Source organism: Aquarana catesbeiana, linkage group LG11 (assembly GCF_042186555.1).
Source record: "Aquarana catesbeiana isolate 2022-GZ linkage group LG11, ASM4218655v1, whole genome shotgun sequence".
In the NCBI taxonomy this organism is placed as follows: Eukaryota; Metazoa; Chordata; class Amphibia; order Anura; family Ranidae; genus Aquarana; species Aquarana catesbeiana.
In genome coordinates, this window is record NC_133334.1 from 44,039,264 (window position 1) to 44,060,184 (window position 20,921).

The window sequence follows — 20,921 nt, forward strand, 5'->3', positions numbered from 1 at the left end:
ATTAGGAACTATCAGTGTACAGAAGAACAAGGAGTCCTGGAAATGATGGTTTGGCCCCCACAGAGCCCTGATTTGTGGTTAGTTCTCCAAGATGTTTGGAACAACCTACCTGCTGAGTTCCTTCAAAAACTGTGTGCAAGTGTACCTAGAAGAATTGATGCTGTTTTGAAGGCAAAGGGTGGTCACACCAAATGCTGATATGATTCGGATTTCTCTTCTGTTTGTTTACTTTCCATTTTGTTAACTGATAAAAAATAAACTATTAACACCAGTGCTAATTTTTACATCAAACTTCTGTTGAGTTTTAGGCCTCATGCACACTGGACGTTTTTACAACTGCCGTTTTTGGCTTCAAACGTTTTTTTTTTCTACAGTCAATAAACTCTGCAGAATGTTATCCCATGTGTCCATGCACACATTGGTTTTTTTTTTACAACAATTGATAACAGCCTAACTAGTGGGTTCTGAGAGGAGTTTTTCAGCTGTAAAAGCACTCTAACGTAAAAAAAACGGAGATAAACGATCAAAAACACGGCTCACCAGCATTTAACGCTTTTGATACATTGAAAAAAATAAATAAATAAAAAAAACGCTATTGCACAAATGTTGAAAACTCACTGCAAAGCTACTGGCGTTTTTATAATGTTAATATAATGTTCAGTGTGCATGAGGCCTTAGACATTGGGGTTGATTTACTAAAGGCAAATCCACTTTGCACTGCAAGTGCATTTGGAAGTGCAGTCGCTGTAGATCTGAGGGGGACATGCAAGGAAAATAAAAAAACAGCATTTTTGCTTCTACATGATTGGATGATAGACATCAGCAGAGCTTCCCCTTATTTTGATCTTCCCCTCAGATCTACAGCGACTGCACTTCCAAGTGCACTTGTAGTGCAAAGCGGATTTGCGTTTAGTAAATCAACCCTATAGTAGTCTTTTAACTTAAACGGCATTTTCATTTTAGTCATATTTAACCACTTCAATGCAGGGCATTTTCACCCCCTTCCTGCACAGGCCAATTTTCAGCTTTCAGCGCTGTAAAATTTTGAATGACAATTGCGCGGTCATACAACGCCATACCTATATGAAATTTTGATCATTTTTCCCCCCACAAATAGAGCTTTGTTTTGGTGGTATATGATCACCTCTGCGTTTTTTATTTTTTGCGCTATAAACAAAAAAAGAGCGACAATTTTGAAAAAAACAAAATATTTTTTACTTTTTGCTATAATAAATATCCCCAATTAATTCCCCAAGTATTCTTCTACATATTTTTGGTAAAAAAAAAAAATAAGCGTATATTGATTGTTTTGTGCAAAAGTTATAGCATCTGCAAAATAGGGGATATGTGTTTGGCATTTTTTATTATTGCTTTTATTTTAACTAGTAATATAGTGATTCTAACTGTGGTGGGAGGGGACTGACTGGGGGAGATGACCGATCGGGGTTCCTATATACTAGGAACACATGATCTGTCTCCTCTTCCCTGACAGGACGTGGATCTGTGTGTTTATTTTTGACAAAATTCTCTCAGCCAATACAGTTTGTCTGGAGGCGGGGGTTTTAACAGACAGGCAAAGGTCAGAGGAAAGTGGAGGCTCAGGTGGGTAAACGTCCCTCCCTTACATTTTCGTTTGGTTTACGTTTGTTGAGGAAAATTGGAATAGATTTTTGTCAGAGTTTTCTTCAATTGACTTAAAGTGGATGTAAACCCGAAATTTTTTTTTGATGTCATAATGTAGAGTATAAGATTTCCTATCATTTGAGCCCATTCTTGCCACAAAGTGCAATCCTCTTTTATTGTTCAGTGAGATAAAACTTTGTCAAATCCTCCCCCTTGCTGTGAGTGACAGGTGATTTACATATCTTGTGCACTAGCCTAAGACACAGGCATTATTTTTTAGTTCCCACCCCCACTCCTTCCTTCAGCAGCTCTGCAAGGATTGGCTGTTCCACACCTCTGAAGTCATGTGGTTACTTTCCTGTCTTTTCACTGGATGTTAGAGATCATAGCAGAAGTTCAGTGTAAGAAATACACAGGAGAAAATGCATATTGACAAAGGGAGGGTAGAGGTGGGCGGGGAGTCTACTGACATCAAGACTCCACCCACCGAGCTCCAGACAACAGACCCGCCCACAGAATCTGCAGTTTTTCAGGTCTAATAACAGACAGAGGGGAGACATTTGACAGGTAAAGATACATGCAGGAGGCATGTATATCCTTGTAGATAACCCCTCTGGCAGTAGTTTAGAACAGATGACATTGGGTTTACATCCACTTTAATTAAAATTTTTATTTTAGTTTGTCACTGAAAACATGCAAAATTATAACGAAAATATTTTCGTTGATGAAATTAACACTGATTAACACTACTTCTGAAAGTTATTCTTAATTTACAGCATTTCTTTCACACCTGCCAAAAACTTTTGCACAGTATTGTATATATATTTACACATTATATATTATATACACACAAATATATATAAAAATATAATACATGCACTTAGTTGTTCTGGCTTACCCACGAGGCTTCCTCTGAATATCTGAGTAGCGCTCAGTCCGACTCAATTTTTTTCCGGCAACAGTGCGATGTATCCTTGCTTTTTGTAGCTAATTTGTCAGTTTATATAGTGCTGACAGTGGCTGCAGCAATTAGTAAAAGGAAATTGGGTTAGTGTGGCCCAAACTATTTAATCTCTTCCCACCAGCTGTACACATATATGTGGCCTCTCAGCGGGTGGGCTTTAACGCCGAGAGGCCGCATATATGCAGCATACCTCCCAACTGTCCCTGATTTGGAGGGACTGTCCCCGATTTGAAACAAAGTCCCTCTTTCCTCCTCATTTGTCCCTCATTTTCGTCTGATCTATATAATTGTGTATAAGATGCACTTTTTATCTTTCAAAAAGTGTTTCCCGGTGCTAAATCTTTCATCCAATTACTAAATTGCTGCATTTGTAAACTTCAAAAGCCAATATAAAGGAATAGTAGTGGTAAAAATAAAGCACTTGTGGGTTTAACTAATAATTTTTTTGTACAATTCTCCTTTAAAGGAGATGTGTCCTATGCCTACATACATTTGCTAATAGGTGTCCCTCAATCCCATCTCAAAAAGTTGTGAGGTACGTATTCAGCCGCAGAAGTGTAAACACTTCTCTGTGCTGAGAGCTCATGCCCTGTACGCACGCAGCACAGTCGCCAGAGGGGATCGGAAAGCTCCCGATGCATACTTGTGATCGGGGACTTTCCGATCATGTGACTGTGGTGACTGCCAATTACAGCGATCACATGACCCAAATGTCTACCTCCGCCTCCTGGCATCTACAAGCACTTAAGGACAGGGGCAGGAAGGGGTTAAAGTGAAAGGAAATATGGAGTTCAGCTTAAAAAAAAGTCTGGAACAAATATAGCTCCCATCCTGGGTACAACCAGTAACCTTATTTGTCCTTCTGTCACACTACGGGGTTGATTTACTGAAAGAGTGCAAAATCTGGTGCAGCCTTGCATAGAAACCAATCAGCTTCCAGGTTATTTTGTCAAAGTTTAAGGTGGGCTTCCAGGCAACAATTATAAACTTCCTTTGATTTCAAGCCCTCCTCTCTCAGACTGACCATGGCTGATTTGTGCAGCCAAATGTGTCTGCTCACTAACACTTCCGTGTGCCGTTGTCGGTCCCTATTCTCACCAGCCAGCATTGATCTGCCCCCATTCAGTCCCACCTCCCACATCCCCTTCTTGTGACACAGGCATATGCAGTAGCTAGAGGAGAATGCACATCGGCCGGCCTGTGCTTGCTAACACAGGGGGATAGCGGCCATGTGGGGCATAGAAAAATGTTTAGCGATTGCATATGATTGCAGTGGCCCATTCGTGACATTAACCTCCCTGGCGGTTTCCCCGAGTGTGGCTCTGGGTTAAATTTCAGTACCATTAGAGGTAACCCCGAGCCACACTCGGGATTGCATTGCAGGATACTGGTGCAGGTTACTTACCTTGTCCACATGATCCTGTGATGTCCCCCCGCTGTGTCTGCGGGCTCTGTCCTCCGCCCGATGCCTCTGTGTGCCAGGCTCCATTCCCTGTGAGTGTCGCAACGCATAGGGGCGGAGCCCGTCGGCAAATAAAAAAATAGAAAATTCATAACACATACAGTACACTGTAATCGTACAGATTACATTACTGTATGAAATCATTTCACATCCCTTTTGTCCCTAGTGCTTTGTCCAATGCCCTGCATGCAGTTTTATATTATATATACTGTTCTTTCTTCCTGGAAACTTGAGAATGTCCATAGCAGCTAAAAAGTGTCTCTTTACCTCAAAAGTGGTTTGAGACCAGCTAGAAAACAGCGATAGTAAATTATAACACTTGTAGAATTGAGCGATAGTGAATCGTGGGGAAATTCATTTTATTATTATTTTTTTTTTTTATAATTATTTATTATTGTATTAAAATTTATGATTTTGTTTTTCAAACTTTATCATACCGGGGATATCTACTAGACTCTTGTTGGAGCAGATTTAGGTGTGTTATTGCTAAGAATTACAGCCCTACAATATAAAACGCCAAATTTCTATGCAAAACAATTGTACCGCTTTGAGACGCAAAAATCTGACATAATCATACCACCAGGGAGGTTACGGGTTTACCAATTTAATTGAATAAGCTGAAGTTAGAATCTGATTGGGTCCATGCACAGATGCACCAGATTTAGCAAACCAACCCCAATACAATCTCTTAAAATGGTCTTTCAACTAAATGCAGGGCGTACTTATCATAGATCCTTATGAAATTTGGTTTAGCATTTGTTGGATTAGCGCTGGAAGGAGAATTCAGATCCACCCACCACATGGAACACACAGTAGGTATAGAGAGCATGATTCTTGCAGAGATGCCAGCACAAAGAGGTGTTTTTATAGACCAACCACCACCCATCTCCTGACGTGTTCCCTCCACAGTGAGTCATTATTTCATGTTTTCAATTCATTCCACAGAAGGACTGTTTAGGGTGTAGTTCTATATTTGACACAGGAAATACCTTTTCATCCTGCTTTATGTCACCAGTGGATCACAGATGCTGTATACACAACTGTTCGGAACACATGGAAAATGCTGCATCTTCCAGTACCCAAAAATAACTACCTATACTTTAAATACAGAGTCACGCCGGTGACATCTCTGCAATAACACGAATACGAATGCTTGCAGGCGAAGGTCAGCTTCTTGTTAATTCATTACTCTCACCCATTACATAAAGACCTAATGACGGCACTCAGCAGCACATAGAAATAAGTCTATGTGAAGCTGGCACCAAGGCATAGGGCAGCCGGCCAGGATTCACTTGAGTCACTTGGGCACTGTGTACCAGAGAGAAGTAAATCTGTGCTAGTGATGAGTGACATTACCGGGGCTATCATTCCTATTAAGTGAAACATTGCAGCCTAGACCGAGAATTTACAGATTCCTAGAAGTTTTTAGTTGCTCTCTAAGCTTTGACATGAAGAATTTGGAAGGGTTTCTATAAACTATACAGTATGGGAAAGTTTGAAAAGTAGCAAATGATCCTGAGCCACAATTTATAACCAGCACAGCAAAATAAGTGATCCATATATCTGGAAGATTTTACCCCCTTCATGACCAGACCATATTTTGCTATTCGGCACTGCGCTATTTTATATTTGGTAATTGCACGGTCATGTAATGCTGTACCCAAATAAAATGTATATCATATTTTGCACACAAAATAGAGCTTTCTTTTGGTGGTATTTGATCACCACTGGGTTTTCAATTTTTTTTTTATTATATAAATGAGAAAAGATAAAAAATTAAAAAAAAAAAACATTTTTTTACTTTTTGCTATAAAACATATCCAATACAAAATGAAAAAAAAAAAAAAAAAAAAAAAAGAAAAATCGAGTTTCTCCAAAAGTTTACACCAAAATGTATTCTGCTACATGCCTTTGGTACAAAAAAAAAAACAAAAAAAAACAAACACCCAATAAGTGTATAATAATTGGTTTGTGTGAAAGTTATAGCATCTACAAATGATGGTATATATACTGGAATTTTTATTTATTTTTCCTTTATAATAGTAATGGCGGTGATCAGCGACTTATAGTGGGGCTGTGATGGTGCGTCGAACAATTTAACACTAACTGCAACTGACATCACCAGTGACACAAATACTGAAATACTATACAATGTCACTGTACTATTGACACTGGCTGGGAAAGGGTAAAAATCTAGGGTAATCAAGGGGATAAATGCATGCCTAACAATGTGTAACGTGTGCCCATTTTTACTAAAGATCTTTTTTTTATTATCCCTGCTTTGCGGGGATAAAAAAAAAACGAGATTGTTCCCTCTGTACTGATTGTCACAGCCGATCAGCAGGTCCCGGCCACGAATCATTGGCCGGGATCTGCCGACAGACTCCTGTTGTGTTCAGTCACAGCTGAGCCGGCGGATAGGGGTGCGCACACCCTGTACCCAGAAGGAAGCCGCAATGTACAGGTACGTTACGGTGTCTGTTCATGGCGCCTGTCCGCAGTATATATTTAGGGCGGCGAGTTGGCAAGAGGATATAAACCATCACGTCATACATTTTAGGAGCAAAAACAGGCACAGCTGTAAAGCAGTGTGCAATTAGTAAAGAGATACTCCAGAAGACAGATATCACCAAAAAGAGGTTAAAACTACCTGTGATCACTGCTGCTACTTCTGCATTCTTTCCTGTAATTCTCTGTTGTAGTAAATGTACCCCATTTGTTATTTTACTATGGGCCATTTAAGAGTGATAGTCCCCAGTATCTACCGTAGCCTTTCCCTGTACTGGTGCAGTGTTGGCTTGTGACTGGATGTCAAGTCATTAATGTGGCAGCCCTAAAGGCAGTATTTTGTAACAGTTAAGTTCTCATGCAAATTGGATATTTAACCCCTTGTGCATGAGATTCCAGCATTTTTGTGCAGGCGAAAGGCACAGCCGCACCATCCAACCCTGCTACCGGCAGCCTGTAAAACTACGAGAGGCAGAAAGCTGCTGTGGCTGGACGGTGCACCAAGTGATACTATAGTTTAGGGTAGAATGCACCCAGGGACAAATGCCCAAAACACAAGAAGTTTGCGTGCATGAAGACCAAACTCAAAAAGTGATTGGCAAGGTTTTAGGAAACATCTGGAAACATTAATTGCGCCTTACCTGGAAAAATCTTTGTGTGAAATTTCTCTTGAAAAGAGCAGAGCATTTCCTAAGATGTAAGTGCCTACAGCCTCATAGCTGTATGTTTGCAGCTCAGGCATTGCTCCCTCTGACCCCATTTCTTAGCAGATATGGAATGAGGAGACATGATATATATCACACATATACACACACATGCACACACACACACACACACGATGAAAAAACACTGAAAAAGCCAAGAAAACTATTCAAAGCTATTTAATAATAATAAAAAAAAAAGCTTTTCAGTGCTTTGTAAATACCTCGAAAAATTAGGGACAGTTTTTTCACATGCCATTTTGTCTACCATTTTTGGTTTGTGGGAGAATATAAAAATCCTACGTATGATTAAACCCATCAAAAATGAACAACACACTCCTGTGCTAGAGTCAGCTGACTGTGTAGTGTCACAAGTGCCTGGTCAAACCATGGATAATCTCATAGATGCCTTGCTGCCCTCTAGGACTGGGGTCTTCCTGACAGTACTGTGAGAATAGAAAAAGAAAAGAGGGCGCACTGGCCTAGTGCATTATCCAACAGATTTATTTAAAAATATGAATAAAATCATAAGGATGTCTACTCACAAAGTTAAAAACACACTCATTGCTGCCAGATCGTGCATTGCGCTGCCCTGGAGAGACTTAAGGCCCCCCTCTGTCTCGCTCTGGCTCTCAAGAATTGAGGAGGTGAACAAGATGGAAGACCTGTTACTCTCGGCCCATAACAGGCATGAAACTTACTCCACAACCTGGGTCCATTGGAACATATTCACATTCTCGGAGGAAGGAAAGGCCCTCTTTGCATCCTGAGGGTACTAAAACATGGCATTATAATGTTTTCAAGGTCCTCCAACCCCTTGCCGGCAACTACACTTGCCCTGCTTCCCCCCACCTCCTTTCTCCTCCCCCTCCCCCCACTGTACTCTCTCCCTCTCCTACACTTTCTAGCTCTTATCTTTTCACCTCACTGGTGTTATTAAAAACTGCCTTATTCCTGCATTCATTGTGGCAATGCTTATTCAAAATAAGAGTGTTGATACCTCCTTTAACAGTTCAAGTTCTGTAGATTTTGATTACTGGGCGTTCAAGCATGGCCGCCCATGCACTTATACTAATTATAACTGATGTTGTTCATCCAGTTTGTACTGGATTTCTTTAAGATCACTCTATCCATGTATCTGACTAAAAAGATTTGCTGTTCTGTGTATGCTGGATAATTTAAATAAAGAATTTGAAAAAACAAAAAACAAACACACACTCATCAGGCCACATGAATGGCAATCTCTCATCAGTTGCTTGAATCACCGAACCTAGGGGTGGGTGGTCCTGGATAAGACCCCCTCAGGCTGACGCGTTTCAAAGGCCTGGCCTTTTTCTTCAGAGCCTACTGTAGGTTCTAGAAGGCTCTAGTAGGTACCCCGATACTTCAAGTAAAGGCTGCTACCCATTGTGCTGCCCATTACCAACAGTGATACACATCCACTTTTGTTTACTAAGCAGTGCAAGAAACTATGATGTCATAGCAACTAGATTTCAGTCTGTTCTTCTAAAAGGTAATTAGAGCCTAACAACAAATTTCTCTTATTTGCTCCCTTTTGATCTAATAATAATGCAATTTAAAACCATTAGTTATATCTGTTCAAGAAGTTCCGAAAAAAGATCTGTCGATTCTGCCACAAATCTTGGAAGCTGATTATTTCTTGTGCACAGGGAGGGGTTATGGAGATGAGGAGAGGTCTGCATTTTTTTTATAATCCATCAAAAATGTAGTAGGCAGGGCTGACACCACATGCTTATGAATTCAGAGCTCAAAACACAAGTGTATTGTCACAGAGGACGGTAGGAGAACAATATATTTCTGGCACATCAGCAGATGTTCTGTACTTTCAGTGTGTTTAAAAAAGATAAAACACAAGGAAATTTGCATGTATTACGGTCATGTGTCCTTTTATTTTGCCTTGACATAAACGAAGTAAATTGTAGCTGGCTTTTATGGGCTAGTTAACGTTGCAAGTTCCTGTTTGCCTTATGGCATTACATCCAGTTATGTTGGCATAACCCTCCCCAGAGCACAGCGGCACCACATAAAACTTCAGAAAGCTCATCGGCTAGGAAGAAGACCTTTGTGTAAATTATCACTTTTTTTTTTAAACTATATCTCATCTAAGTAAGAATTCTCTTATTTTTTTTTTTTAGGAGACTTAACAGCAAATCTGGTTCATGTCAGGGTAGACTTGTAACACTGAAGACATTAATGTGGCCAGCCTGTTCTGCCAAAACTTTGTTTGCAAAGCTGGACCCTGTATTGTAAACTGTTGTACAACATAGATCACCCTACAGCTTATCTTCTTTCTAATCATTTTACTCTCTAGGTAGAGAGAAGAGAGCATGTTGTAATCTGCACTTGCTTACAGTCATTTCATTGTAGATCAGCATTGTTTGTTAGGTAACTAGAACAGGAACACCTATTTGCAAAAGTTTGTAAGCATAGGACCCCACCCTGCCACGCCCCTTTAAAAGGTGAATTCTACAACAACATTTTTTTTTACCTCTACCATTTCTTTAAATTGGCTTTTGAAATTTACAAATGTAGCAATTTAGTAATTGGATGAAAGGTTTAGCACTAGGAAACACTTTTTGAAAGATAAAAAGTGCATTTTATATACAACTATATGGATCAGACCAAAATGACGGACAAATGAGGGGGAAAGAGGGACAGACTTTGTCCCCGATTTTAAAGAACTGTCCCTCATTGGGAACAGTTGTGAGGAATGCATGCTGGCACTGCAAGACAGGTTAGCGATGGATAATAATCTGCAATCCACATATCACAGCACAGCATAGTATAGTATGATTGTCGATAGAAATAATAACAACTAACATAGGGGGTTATTTACTAAAGGCAAATCCACTTTGCACTATAAGTGCACTGTAAGCGCACTTGAAAGTGAATGAAAGTACACTTGTAATGCAGAGTGGATTTGCCTTTAGTAAATCAAGCTCAGGGTCTTATTTGGGTCAGACAAAACAATAGCAACTAATATGGTCTTGTTCGGATTGGCAGAGTAATACTCAATACTTACATGACTACAGTAGGCTAAATTCTGACTGGTTTGCTGTACTGCGTACCTTTGTACCTTTTCAGTGTGCTTTATACCATTCACACAATAAGCTCATCTTGCTTCAAGAACATTGTTTAGAAATTCAGTTCGTCTTGGCTAATAGATACTTTCCATCTATGCATGCCTCTAATGAGATACAGTGACTTGTAGTTTAGCTATACTTTAATGCAGATTCCTGGGCAGATATAAATGTGTAATCATAGGCGTGCCTGGGCACACCCTAATCACCCCACGTGGCGCTGATTCTCCCCGCTTCCTGGCACACCCTGTCTCCCCCTGCAGTGCTGCCAGCTTCTCTCCTATCCCACCAGCTGCTCCAGGAGATGGAGAGTGGGGGAAGGGGCCGGTAAATATTTCATTTACCCCTTCCTTTTCTGAATGAACACAGTGAGTGATCTGTACTGTTCCTGTGTTCATTCTTAACTGAAGCATAGTAAACTATGTTTTGTTTGCGAGACATCAGGGGTCTGTTTAGACCCTTGATATTTCACCAAAACCCCCTCAACGGGTCTCCTTAAAAATTGTAAAAAAAAAAAAAAAAAAAAAAAAGATAAAATACATTTTGTAAAAAAGAATTATAAAAATAAAAAATTGTAAAAAATACAAAAAATAAAAACTACTGACACCGTCCACTGCCCTATTGGCACCAATCTCTGCTCACACCTTCCACGGCTCTGCTGATTTACACGCATGTGTGTTTGTGCTCTGGGGTGCACACCCTAATACAATAGGCTGTGCAAGCCAATGTATGTAATCCAGTTTTGTAGTTAAGGTGTATGCAAAGCCAAAACATTTTTGTTTTAGTGTATAGATTTGTAGTGTATGGATAGAGTAGGCAGTGGTTAAAAACCCTGCTAGATAAAGATTTACTGTCTGTGCTCCTGATAGGGAGATCTTCCTTCACATCCTGCCCTGGAGATGCAACAGTAAGTGAGAAGAAAGGTCTGTAAAGTGAGGGGTTTCCCCATCTCAGACAATTGGCACTAGAATAGGTTTCTGCATTGGAAGGTTTACCAGCTTTCTATCTCTGTGCCAGTGTTCAAAAGGACAAAGAGGATGAATCTCCCCAGCAGGGACACTTCACCACTCAGAAAAAAAAAAAAAAAAAAAAAAAAAATGTTGCCTTTACCATGCACTTTATAAAAATAAATATACATTTCAATCTGTTAAGTACCAATCCTCTGTAATTGGGGAAAAAAGGAAGGGCAACGAGAGCCAATCAGGGCTCTACTGCTTTGCAAAATTATGCCAGGAGCATGCTTATAAGAGGGGAGAGCTCAGGGATGATTCTATAGGTGATGGTTCTTTCATTGTCTGGTCACTTGCTAAGCTGGGGTCTGCGAAATGCTGTACTGCTCACCTGCATGGCACCTGGATCAAAAGCCTGTTTGAACAAAGCTACAAAATTCCTTCTAGGTATAAAACAAATTTACATGCAGCCTAAGTATTTCAACTGTGCGTTTTGCCCGGAGTTCAGTTGCTATGCGATCTCCATCGTGTTTTACAATAAAACACTTCTGAATGTTTCACGGGCTGCCTTTTTTTAAGCCCAACTATGGCGTGTAGTGGGATCTGGACAATGGCTAGCCAGGCTGGTTTCTACTTCCCAGTCATGTTTGATGTTTAAAGGAAAAGTTCACCTTTATAAATAATAAATGCACATTTTTTTGCAGGTAAAAAAAATAAATGAATTTTTTATTTGTTTCTAGGAGCCTGTAAAGCATTGCATGAAGCAAAAAATGCCGCTCCAGCCCTTCAAATCTATGCCGGAATACCCGCCCTGATGGGATTTACAGGTGCTGGCTCTGCACAAGCTTGAGGAAAGAAAGAAATCCTGGACGGCCGCACACCAGTTGAAGCATCTTTATTGATAATAGTAAAATAAAATCCAAACGCAGTCACTTCATGTGAAAGGAAAAACAGGAAAAACAGGAAAAACAGCTAACGCATTAGCTTTCATGGAAAACTGTGGCGCTTAGTCATAGCACAGGCATAGCTTAGTCATAGCTATGACTAAGCGCCACAGTTTGAAGTGAAACGCGTTAGCCGTTTTTCCTTTCACATGAAGTGACTGCATTTGGATTTTATTTTACTATTATCAATAAAGATGCCTCAATTGGTGTGCGGCCGTCCAGGATTTCTTTCTTTTGTAAAGTATTGCACCCACAATCAGCAGATGGGTGTAATGCCAGGCTCCTGCAGACTCTCAGTGTAGCTGTCTGCCTTTACCTTGTACTGGCAGCCAGTTACTGAATAATAGGAAGCTCAATGAACTACCTAGAGCGCTCATCAGTGCCCTGGTAGTTCATGGAGAACTACAAGCCGTCACCTGCAAAGGCTGATGGTAGTTGTAGTTAATTTACAAAAGTCTGAATGAATAACGTGGCAGTGTGGGTGGAGCCCTGCACAGCAGCTTTCTTTTTTTAATTGTGACAGCGGGTGCAGGGAGAAGATCCCCGGCCTGCTGTCACAGGGAGGGAAGGGATCAGGGGAAGAGCATGCAGATTCTGAACAAATATGGGTGTAACACGTAACATGTTCAAAAAGGTTAACTTATCCTTTATACAGAAGTATGTAAAATATATGGTAACATACATTGCAATGATGTATGCACCCTATATACCTCACAGAGCAGACAAATCAAACATTTCTTGTAGGTCAGGCTGGGTTCACACTATTGCAAATTGGATGCAGCTTTCCCTGCATCCAATTTGCATGTCAGGGGCCTGTGACCAGCTCCCAATGGAGCCGGTTCACACAGGTCCGGGATGGCGGAGCGAATTGCACAGGAGTCCTGTGCATCTTCTGGTCTATTTGAGGTCCAATTTCAGCCAAAAATGGTGAACAGGGACGCACGAACCCCCTGCTGCGAGCCGCTCTGCGTGGAGATTGTGCACAGTAGCACAGCCAACACAAACCTGACCAGACATAAAGCTATACTGTATTTTATTCATATTGATTTCACTCTTGTTCTCAGCATATGGCGACCATGTAATGATCATTTGTTAAAGAAAAAAAAAAGCTCTAGGATTGCATATTAGAATTTATTATGAATATATTTCCAACATAATCTAGAATAGATTTATAGAGATTTACATCTTTTCTTAAAAAAAAGAAAACACAAAATTGAGGGAACTTGAATAATGTGTCATTTACTTACACAGAAATTGTCAGATGTCGGTTACACTCATGCTCATTGCATGTTAATCTCTCGATTACTGCAGTTACGGATGTACATGGGCTGCGCTTACTTAGATATACAGGAATGTCATTCTTTAACTGTCAACGAAAGGTGTGAGTGTCAATGGCTTAGTGCGTTCTAGAATAAAAAAGCTAGCCAATCCAATTTATCATGGCCTGAAAATGAAGGGAGTGTCCTGTCGATATTCCTAAGAAAGATTTACTTTCACTGTATGTGTACTGGAAGATATATTGATATAGCATTGGTTTACATCCAAGGCATTTGAAAGTCATAGGCCATCTGTCATGAATGAATCATAGCTAGATTCAGAAACTGGCTCTTGGTAAATGTCATAAAGTGAATTCTTAAGAGGATGCTATAGGGGAAAATGCACCTAATATTGCTGTTGAAATATGCACAGAGAATTGATACATCCCTTTCAAAACTGTGCAATTTGTGTCAGTGAATCACTACATATACTATATTTTAAAGCGCAAGTCCATTCAAATCTTTCTTCACTTTGGATAGAGTGGAGAATAATTAGAACCCCAAGGCTCCATTACAGAGATTTCCCCTTCTTTACGTCCAAGTAAAAACGGTTTGACCAGACAGGAAGTGACAGCACACATAGACATACATACATAAATATATCTATCTAGTGCTGACTTTGTGATTTTCCCTCACTTCCTGTCCAGTGAAATCTCTCTAATGGAGCCCCAGATTTTCCCCACTCTCTCCAAAACTGGTAATAAAAGTTTTTGCTGGACTTACACTTTAAGGGAACCCTTTAGTAGGTGGATATTTCTGGAACACGAGGAAGAAAGTGCAATGTACAAACATTTACCTACAATCTGCTAGTTTATTGCCACAGCCTAGCCACTTTGCTCTCTGTATTTTTCTGGCTGGATGTCAGATGTTCCTTACAAACTTCTATGACACTTTGTTTAGCCAAAAGTAGACCAGCCAAGAGGTCTCAAAGATGTACAGACCAGAGTTAAAACCAGCGACCCATGGCATGGGGACACAAGATATTTAGACAATAAATTCATCTGTCACTTCACAAATATCCACTTTGTGGCATTGCCCGTTCAATCCCCACAGTCATTCATTATTTTTTCAGCTTTGGTAGACTTTCCCCACACAAGGTAATCCCCAAACTCTGGCGAGACATAAAACACCGCAGAGTGATGAACACAGTTTGAAATGTGTCCTGTTTTCTGTCCGTTCAATTGTTTGATGTGCACCCAAAATTCCCACTCGAAGCATCAGGAGACTAGATGTGTGCAAAAGGATAAAAATACGTGTGTTGCATCAGACTCTGTACAGCCAGCTATACAGTCAGCATCCCCACACCTCAAAATAGCATGACATTCCTGGCAGGCAAACCCTTGAACTGCTCCAGCTCTTCGTTTTTGGTAAGACACATTTATGTTACAGAAGTATAATGTAGGAGTTCCCGCTAATTTCATTGTGACAGCAACTGACCCACAAGAGAGTCAGCTCAATCAAGTCCGGTCGTGTAACATCTGGGATACACAGTTAAAATCACCATAAATTACAAAAAAAAATCATCATAAAATAGAATAGAAGTTTGAACATTTTAGTTACTATTACTTCTGAAATTTAACCCAGGAAACCAAGCAGAAAGGCGACCCACAATTCTTAACACGTCGAGACAGAATTTGGACGTTTGTTCCTCAGGATTCTAGCCAAAAATAGAAATTGATCGGCTTCACTATAAACTCTGAATCAATAAATAGGTATAAAAGGTTTGTATAAAGAAAAGGGCATCTTTACATTGCATAGTAGTGTCTAAAAAAATATTTCATCTGCAAGTTTAACCCTTTAGTGCTTGAGGAAATTCTGCAGCTGAGCTGAGTTTAGAAAGTGTCAATGTTCATAGAGTCGGGGGGCAGAGTAGTTTAGAAGCTGAAAAAAACATTATATAAAAAAAAGACCCTGCAGATACGGGATTGGCTGTTAAAGGAAGATGCCAAGCGTAGGAAGCTCCGTGTGAAATTGTGCATTAGGAATGTCAGCACATAGCTGTCCATCATTGCTCAAAGATCCATGAAATCATGCCTCTAGTCATCTAGTCCATAGCTAAACTTTGCGGCCTTGTTGCAGTTTGATATTATTGCTTTAGGTGTTTTGCAGGATTTCCCAAAAAGTCACAGGGTGTAGCTTCTTTAAAAAGAAAAAAAAAAGTTTCAAACTGTCCAACAGAAGGCACGAGATATCTAATAAAGATGAATTATATTTTATTGCTACTACAGAACATGCAGATGGCAGCGGCATTATCCAAGTCACCAAACAGGAGTTTCCCCTCTCGCTCTATATCTGAAAACGTGGTCCTCTGTCCACAGAACATGGAAGCCAGCACAGGCTACAAAGACGAGCTCTCCAGAGGCTCTAAAGTCACATCTCTTGATGACATTTCTGTCAGTGGAATGACTGCCCAAACACCGTGTCCTTCGAACAGCTTTTCCTCTTACACATCCACACGATGAGAATAAGCAGATCCCGTGCTCCCTCGGTTACTGCGGGAAAACTTAGGGCTTTGATTGTTACAGTTATCTTCTTTCTTCCGGTCACATTGTTCTTTCCATGTTTCTAGCATTTGTAATTTACCTTGCTCTTCTTTCAAAAACACCTCAACCATTAGGACTTTCTCCCTGTGAATCTGCTCACTGATGTCTTTGGGAATGTCTGGGATGATCCAGTCTACAAAGTCGCTCATGAACATGACTAAGTTCTGAAACAGAAAATTGGGAGATGATGAGACATGGAAAGAAGAAGTGTTTAGCACATACCATCAAGGTATAAAAATAAACGTTTTTCCCAGCGATGTCCTACAAGTGTTCAGCTTAATGGAAGACTGAAAATTCTAAATAAGGCTGTTTATTAATGCCCAGGCCTTTTTACTGTAATTTAAAAAAAAAAATTTCAATGGCTTCAGCTTTCCTGGGACTTCACAGTCTTTATCAAGATTAGTCTAATTAATCTCTCTATATGGTTTATATTAAATAGACATTTAGTATGTAGCGCACCATACGTAGGATCCGCTGGTGAAATGGGTTCCCCCACCCTGCACAGCCAGGCACACCAAATTTCACAGGCTCCCAGAGTCAGAATACAGTTCAGTGCTTGTTTTGTATTTTTATTGAGGGGATACAACTTGGATAGGGAGTAGAGGGTATTGTGGGATGTCCACTCTTCTTTAGAACTTTTGGGACAACTTTCCTATATACATTTTATGTACACTCCTCTGCTTCGTTCAGCACACTTGCTTGCAGAAATCCTAGCTGGCACACTGATAGTTAACCTGACAAAAAGGCAACAGTCAGATTTTGAAGCAAAAGCCCTTTATTGTATTGTATAGCAAAGTAAAGTGTCCAACTTAAACCCCTATGGCTACTGATCCCAGCACCACCTCTTCAGGCACTGCCAGCCTGCCTGGCTGCAGCTGCCCCTTTCACTAGCCCACCTGGCTACTTCTTCACAACAGTCCTCCCAGTCTGCACACTCACCAGCCACCGGGCTGTTTCCTGGACGTGCTGACTCTCTCCCGCTGTCCTCACACCTGCTCCTGTGCATCCAGGACAGGACTCCTCTAAGTTGTAGAGGATCCCTCCAGCACCAGAGCCCCAGGCACGGGGTCACAAGCCCCAGGCATGAGGTCACTCCCCCAGACTAGGGGGCACCCTCAAGGGCCACCAACAGCCTCCTTAGCACCCCATCTCCATCTTCTGCCCCTGCTGGCATGACCCCAGAATATTTAAGAGGTGCCCGCCCCCTGGTAGCACACTTTATGGGGATTGGCTGGGGCCCTCAATACTCTAAGCAGCTCCTCCTAACCTCCCACCATTTCTTTTGGAAGCTTCTCCAAGGTTCCAGCAAGTAGGGGGAGGTACCAGTGGTGCTGCTTGAGGAGTTATCCAGCCTCCCTGAGTCACTCAACCCTGACCTAGATTCAACCCAGGCCTGGCTCTTAGGCAGGCCAAATTCACCTACACTACAAAAAAACAAACTATCTACACCAAGCACACTTAGCTATAGGGTGCTACAAGTAGAAAAATTAATTGCTAAGGGATGAAGTTAAAATTTCAAGAATGCATTTTTATTCATTTTTGGGTTTCCTTCACATATATATATAAAAAAAAAAAAAAAAAAAAGTGCCCAAAAACTTTACTCATCCTGTCCATGAACCAGCACTGTTCTTAGTCCAGCAATGTGAGTCCTCTTTGGGCATAGCAGTTGCATCAGCCTGCCCATTTTTTATGAGCCCAGCCTCTCGTTGGCACATTCTCTGGGGGTATATCATCATCACATAGCCTTGGCTCACAGTACTTTAGGAGTGAGATGCACTCACAGGTCATTATGTGAGCGCCAATCAGTACAGGAGGAATGTTTGCCTGAACCCACTGACAAAGAGGGAGGATCTATGACATAAGAAGACCAGCAAAAAGACTGCAGGCAAAGGGGAAGTACAGTTTTTTTAATATATATAAAAAATAAAATTACAAAAAAGACCTTGGGCTTAATGGGGTGGGTACTTTTACTGTACAACAGCTGGAATTCTTCTTTCATATTATGCTCGTTATTTTTGGTTTTACACAGCTGTCACTCATTAGGCAAATATACTACTTACCTTGCCAAAGGCACATCGTGCATTTTACCCCATTCAAAGAAAAAGGGGGAGGAAGTTCAGTCTAATAAGTTATAACACATTTGTTCTTTACGGTGATTATTTTCGGCAATGAGAACGTGAACTTCAGACCTCATTGCCGAAAATATGGTCATTATATCTTCGAGAACTGAGCCTAAAATTTATAGATCAAATTTAGTTTGAACGTTAACAAAAAAGGTAATGCAGTTATTAGAAAGTATAGATATTCATAATACATTAAAGTAGAATCCATTGGTCAACATAAAAACTTTATGAAAAACTTATACCTGGAAAACAATGACAAATGCCAATCTTGCAGCCAGAACAGCCCAGAATTCCTTTGTAATATCATATTTATCCTCAGACCATGGAGGCTCCCTGTAATCTTTGTATCTAGAGAAAAAAATAATAAATTGACTTACTTTATTTACAAGACTAGCAGCCAATTTAGGAAGGGAGCACCTATGCAAAACTCATAGTCTCTACCTGCATATTTCCACTGAGTATTCCAGCTCCTGCTCAATGTTGGGCGCAGTGCCAGGTTTAAAGTCACTGACATTAAAGTAGGCAAGAGTGTTGTTCAGAAAGCCATGCATGGTGCCATCTGGACTGTACATATACAGGTACACGAGGCGTGGAATGAAGTCAGAGGTGAATGATATCACAAAGGCCTAAGCAGTAACAATAAACATGAGATATGTTAAAATCACTGATGGTCAGATGTATTCACAAGATAAGTGGCAAACCTTTATTTTAATTTGTTTAATTTAGAGATCCTGGAAAAAACCTTTCAGTCCCAAATAAAGCTTGGGCCTGACTGATGGCTAGAAATGGCTTCTGGACTTCTCTCAGACAGTAAGGCCGGCCATACATGGAGCAAATTTCTTTCCTGCAACCAGGGGTTTCAGGAAAAACAAATTAGCTTGATTGCCCCATCAACGACGACAGTGTTAATGCGGGAATCCCTCCTGGCAGGTCATTGTCTTCTCCTGGTGGAGGGATGGGGGAATCCGTTCCTGCCAGGAGAAGACAGTGATTATTTCTAGTGCTATAGCAGCCACTAGCGATAATCGCAGTTAAAATCCAGCATGCTGGTTGTACCCAAGTTGATTGTTTTGGTACATTTAGCCTGCCCATACATGGTTCAAATATTGGCCGGTTCTTGCTGAACTGGCCAAGATTTGAACTGTGTATGGCCTGCCCAAGGATCACAGCTCAGGCTTTATCAGGCTTTGGGACCTAGGTGCTGTTTCAGCTGCTGAAGTGCCATAACACAGCATGCATAGCACTGGTTACCCAATGAAGTCAGCTAATTTTAATAAAATTCTTGCAGTAGTGCAACAGGTCTTCACATTCTAGCGGTGGCTACTGTGCATTGTAGCAAGGACACATGTAAGAACTGAGCCTATGGGCAGGTCAGAGTGATCATCCCATCCTCCATGCTTCCCTCCTTGTTGGGCACGAAGCAGGGGGCACATGAGAGGCCTACCACGGGGTGGGTTCTTCTGGGCTATCTTAGGCACCTATAACAGGGTCAGTCTTCTCATACATGGGGTTCTTTTACTTTGTGCTATTTTCATCAATGCCCTGGGACAAGGCTCAGGCTGCTATGGGGGAATACTTGACCTTAAGACGGGCCTCTACTTAGAGATAAACGTACACCATGTACACTTGCACTGTAACTGTTCACCAGTTAACTCTTGGTTCCCTGTGACAATCTACATCTTCCCAGTAACTTGTGTTTAGGAGGGACACGCTGAGCTCTGTCCACATCCACCTGTCCAGGGTTTCCACACCATTATCAGTAGCAGAGTGGGCCCCGACGTGCCCTTTGCATGGGCTCCCCATGTGTACTTGACCTAACTCTTGAACCTCTGTAGCTCTGTAAAGGGTGGGGACCTCTGCAGTGCGAATCTGCTCCTGATGCTCTGGGAGACCAGACCACTGGTGGAAGGAATGCCGACAATATCTCGCTCGCTGCTAGAGACCATTCCACCTATAACAGGTACACGCTACCAACATGCTGCTTGATACTCTTCCACTACCCCAGATAATGACTTGTATCTTTACACTGCTCCACACCAATGTCTTCATACCCTAATGTGCTTAAGACCCACTCAGACTATGGGGTTTATTTACTAAAGACAAATCCACTTTGCACTGCAAGTGCACTTGTAAGTGCAGTTTCTGTAGATATAAGGGGGACATGCAAGGAAAATAAAACACAGCATTTTAGCTTGCACATGATTGGATAATAAAATCAGCAAAACTTCCCCTCATTTCAGATCTTCCCCTCAGATCTACAGTGACTGCACTTCCAAGTCCACTTTTAGTGCACTTGTAGTTCAGAGTGGATTTGCCTTTAGTAAATCAACCCCTATGTGTGCTGGTTACTTGCATTACACCCCTTGTAGTAATCAAGAACCAGAAAAAGCATTAATTCCTATCCTCCTGTCTGGGGCAGCATCTCAACCTGCTTACAAGCTTCTAACTGTTTAGGGAATTCTGAACGGCCACTAGGTGCCTGATAAAAAGGTTAAAGTGATTGTAAAGGCTCGTTTTTGTTTTTTTTTTAATAACAAAAACATGTCATACTTACCTCCACCTCGTTTTGCACAGTGTTGCTCCGATCGTCCATTTCTGGGGTCCCTCTGCGACTCTCGCGGCTTCTCCTCACATCAGATAACCCCCCCCCCCAGGAGAAGCGCTCTCCCGGGGGGGTTACCTTGCG

The 20,921-nt window shown here is 41.2% G+C and overlaps 1 protein-coding gene and 1 long non-coding RNA gene across 9 annotated transcripts in view; one reads left to right on the forward strand and one right to left on the reverse strand.

The window, feature by feature from the left end:
* The window catches only part of LOC141111979 (uncharacterized), a 178,975-nt gene that overhangs the window by 128,980 nt on the left and 29,074 nt on the right, over nt 1-20,921 (forward strand). The window lies entirely within an intron of this gene.
* The window catches only part of ANO1 (anoctamin 1), a 292,511-nt gene continuing 284,960 nt past the window's right edge, over nt 13,371-20,921 (reverse strand). For all 6 annotated transcript variants that reach the window (XM_073604245.1, XM_073604241.1, XM_073604242.1 and 3 more), the window contains 3 exons: nt 18,677-18,861; nt 18,478-18,583; nt 13,371-16,276 (listed from right to left, as the gene is read on the reverse strand). In XM_073604245.1, the coding sequence (XP_073460346.1) occupies nt 16,013-16,276; nt 18,478-18,583; nt 18,677-18,861 (555 nt within the window). In that variant the 3' untranslated portion in view covers nt 13,371-16,012. The remainder of the gene's footprint in view (nt 16,277-18,477; nt 18,584-18,676; nt 18,862-20,921) is intronic.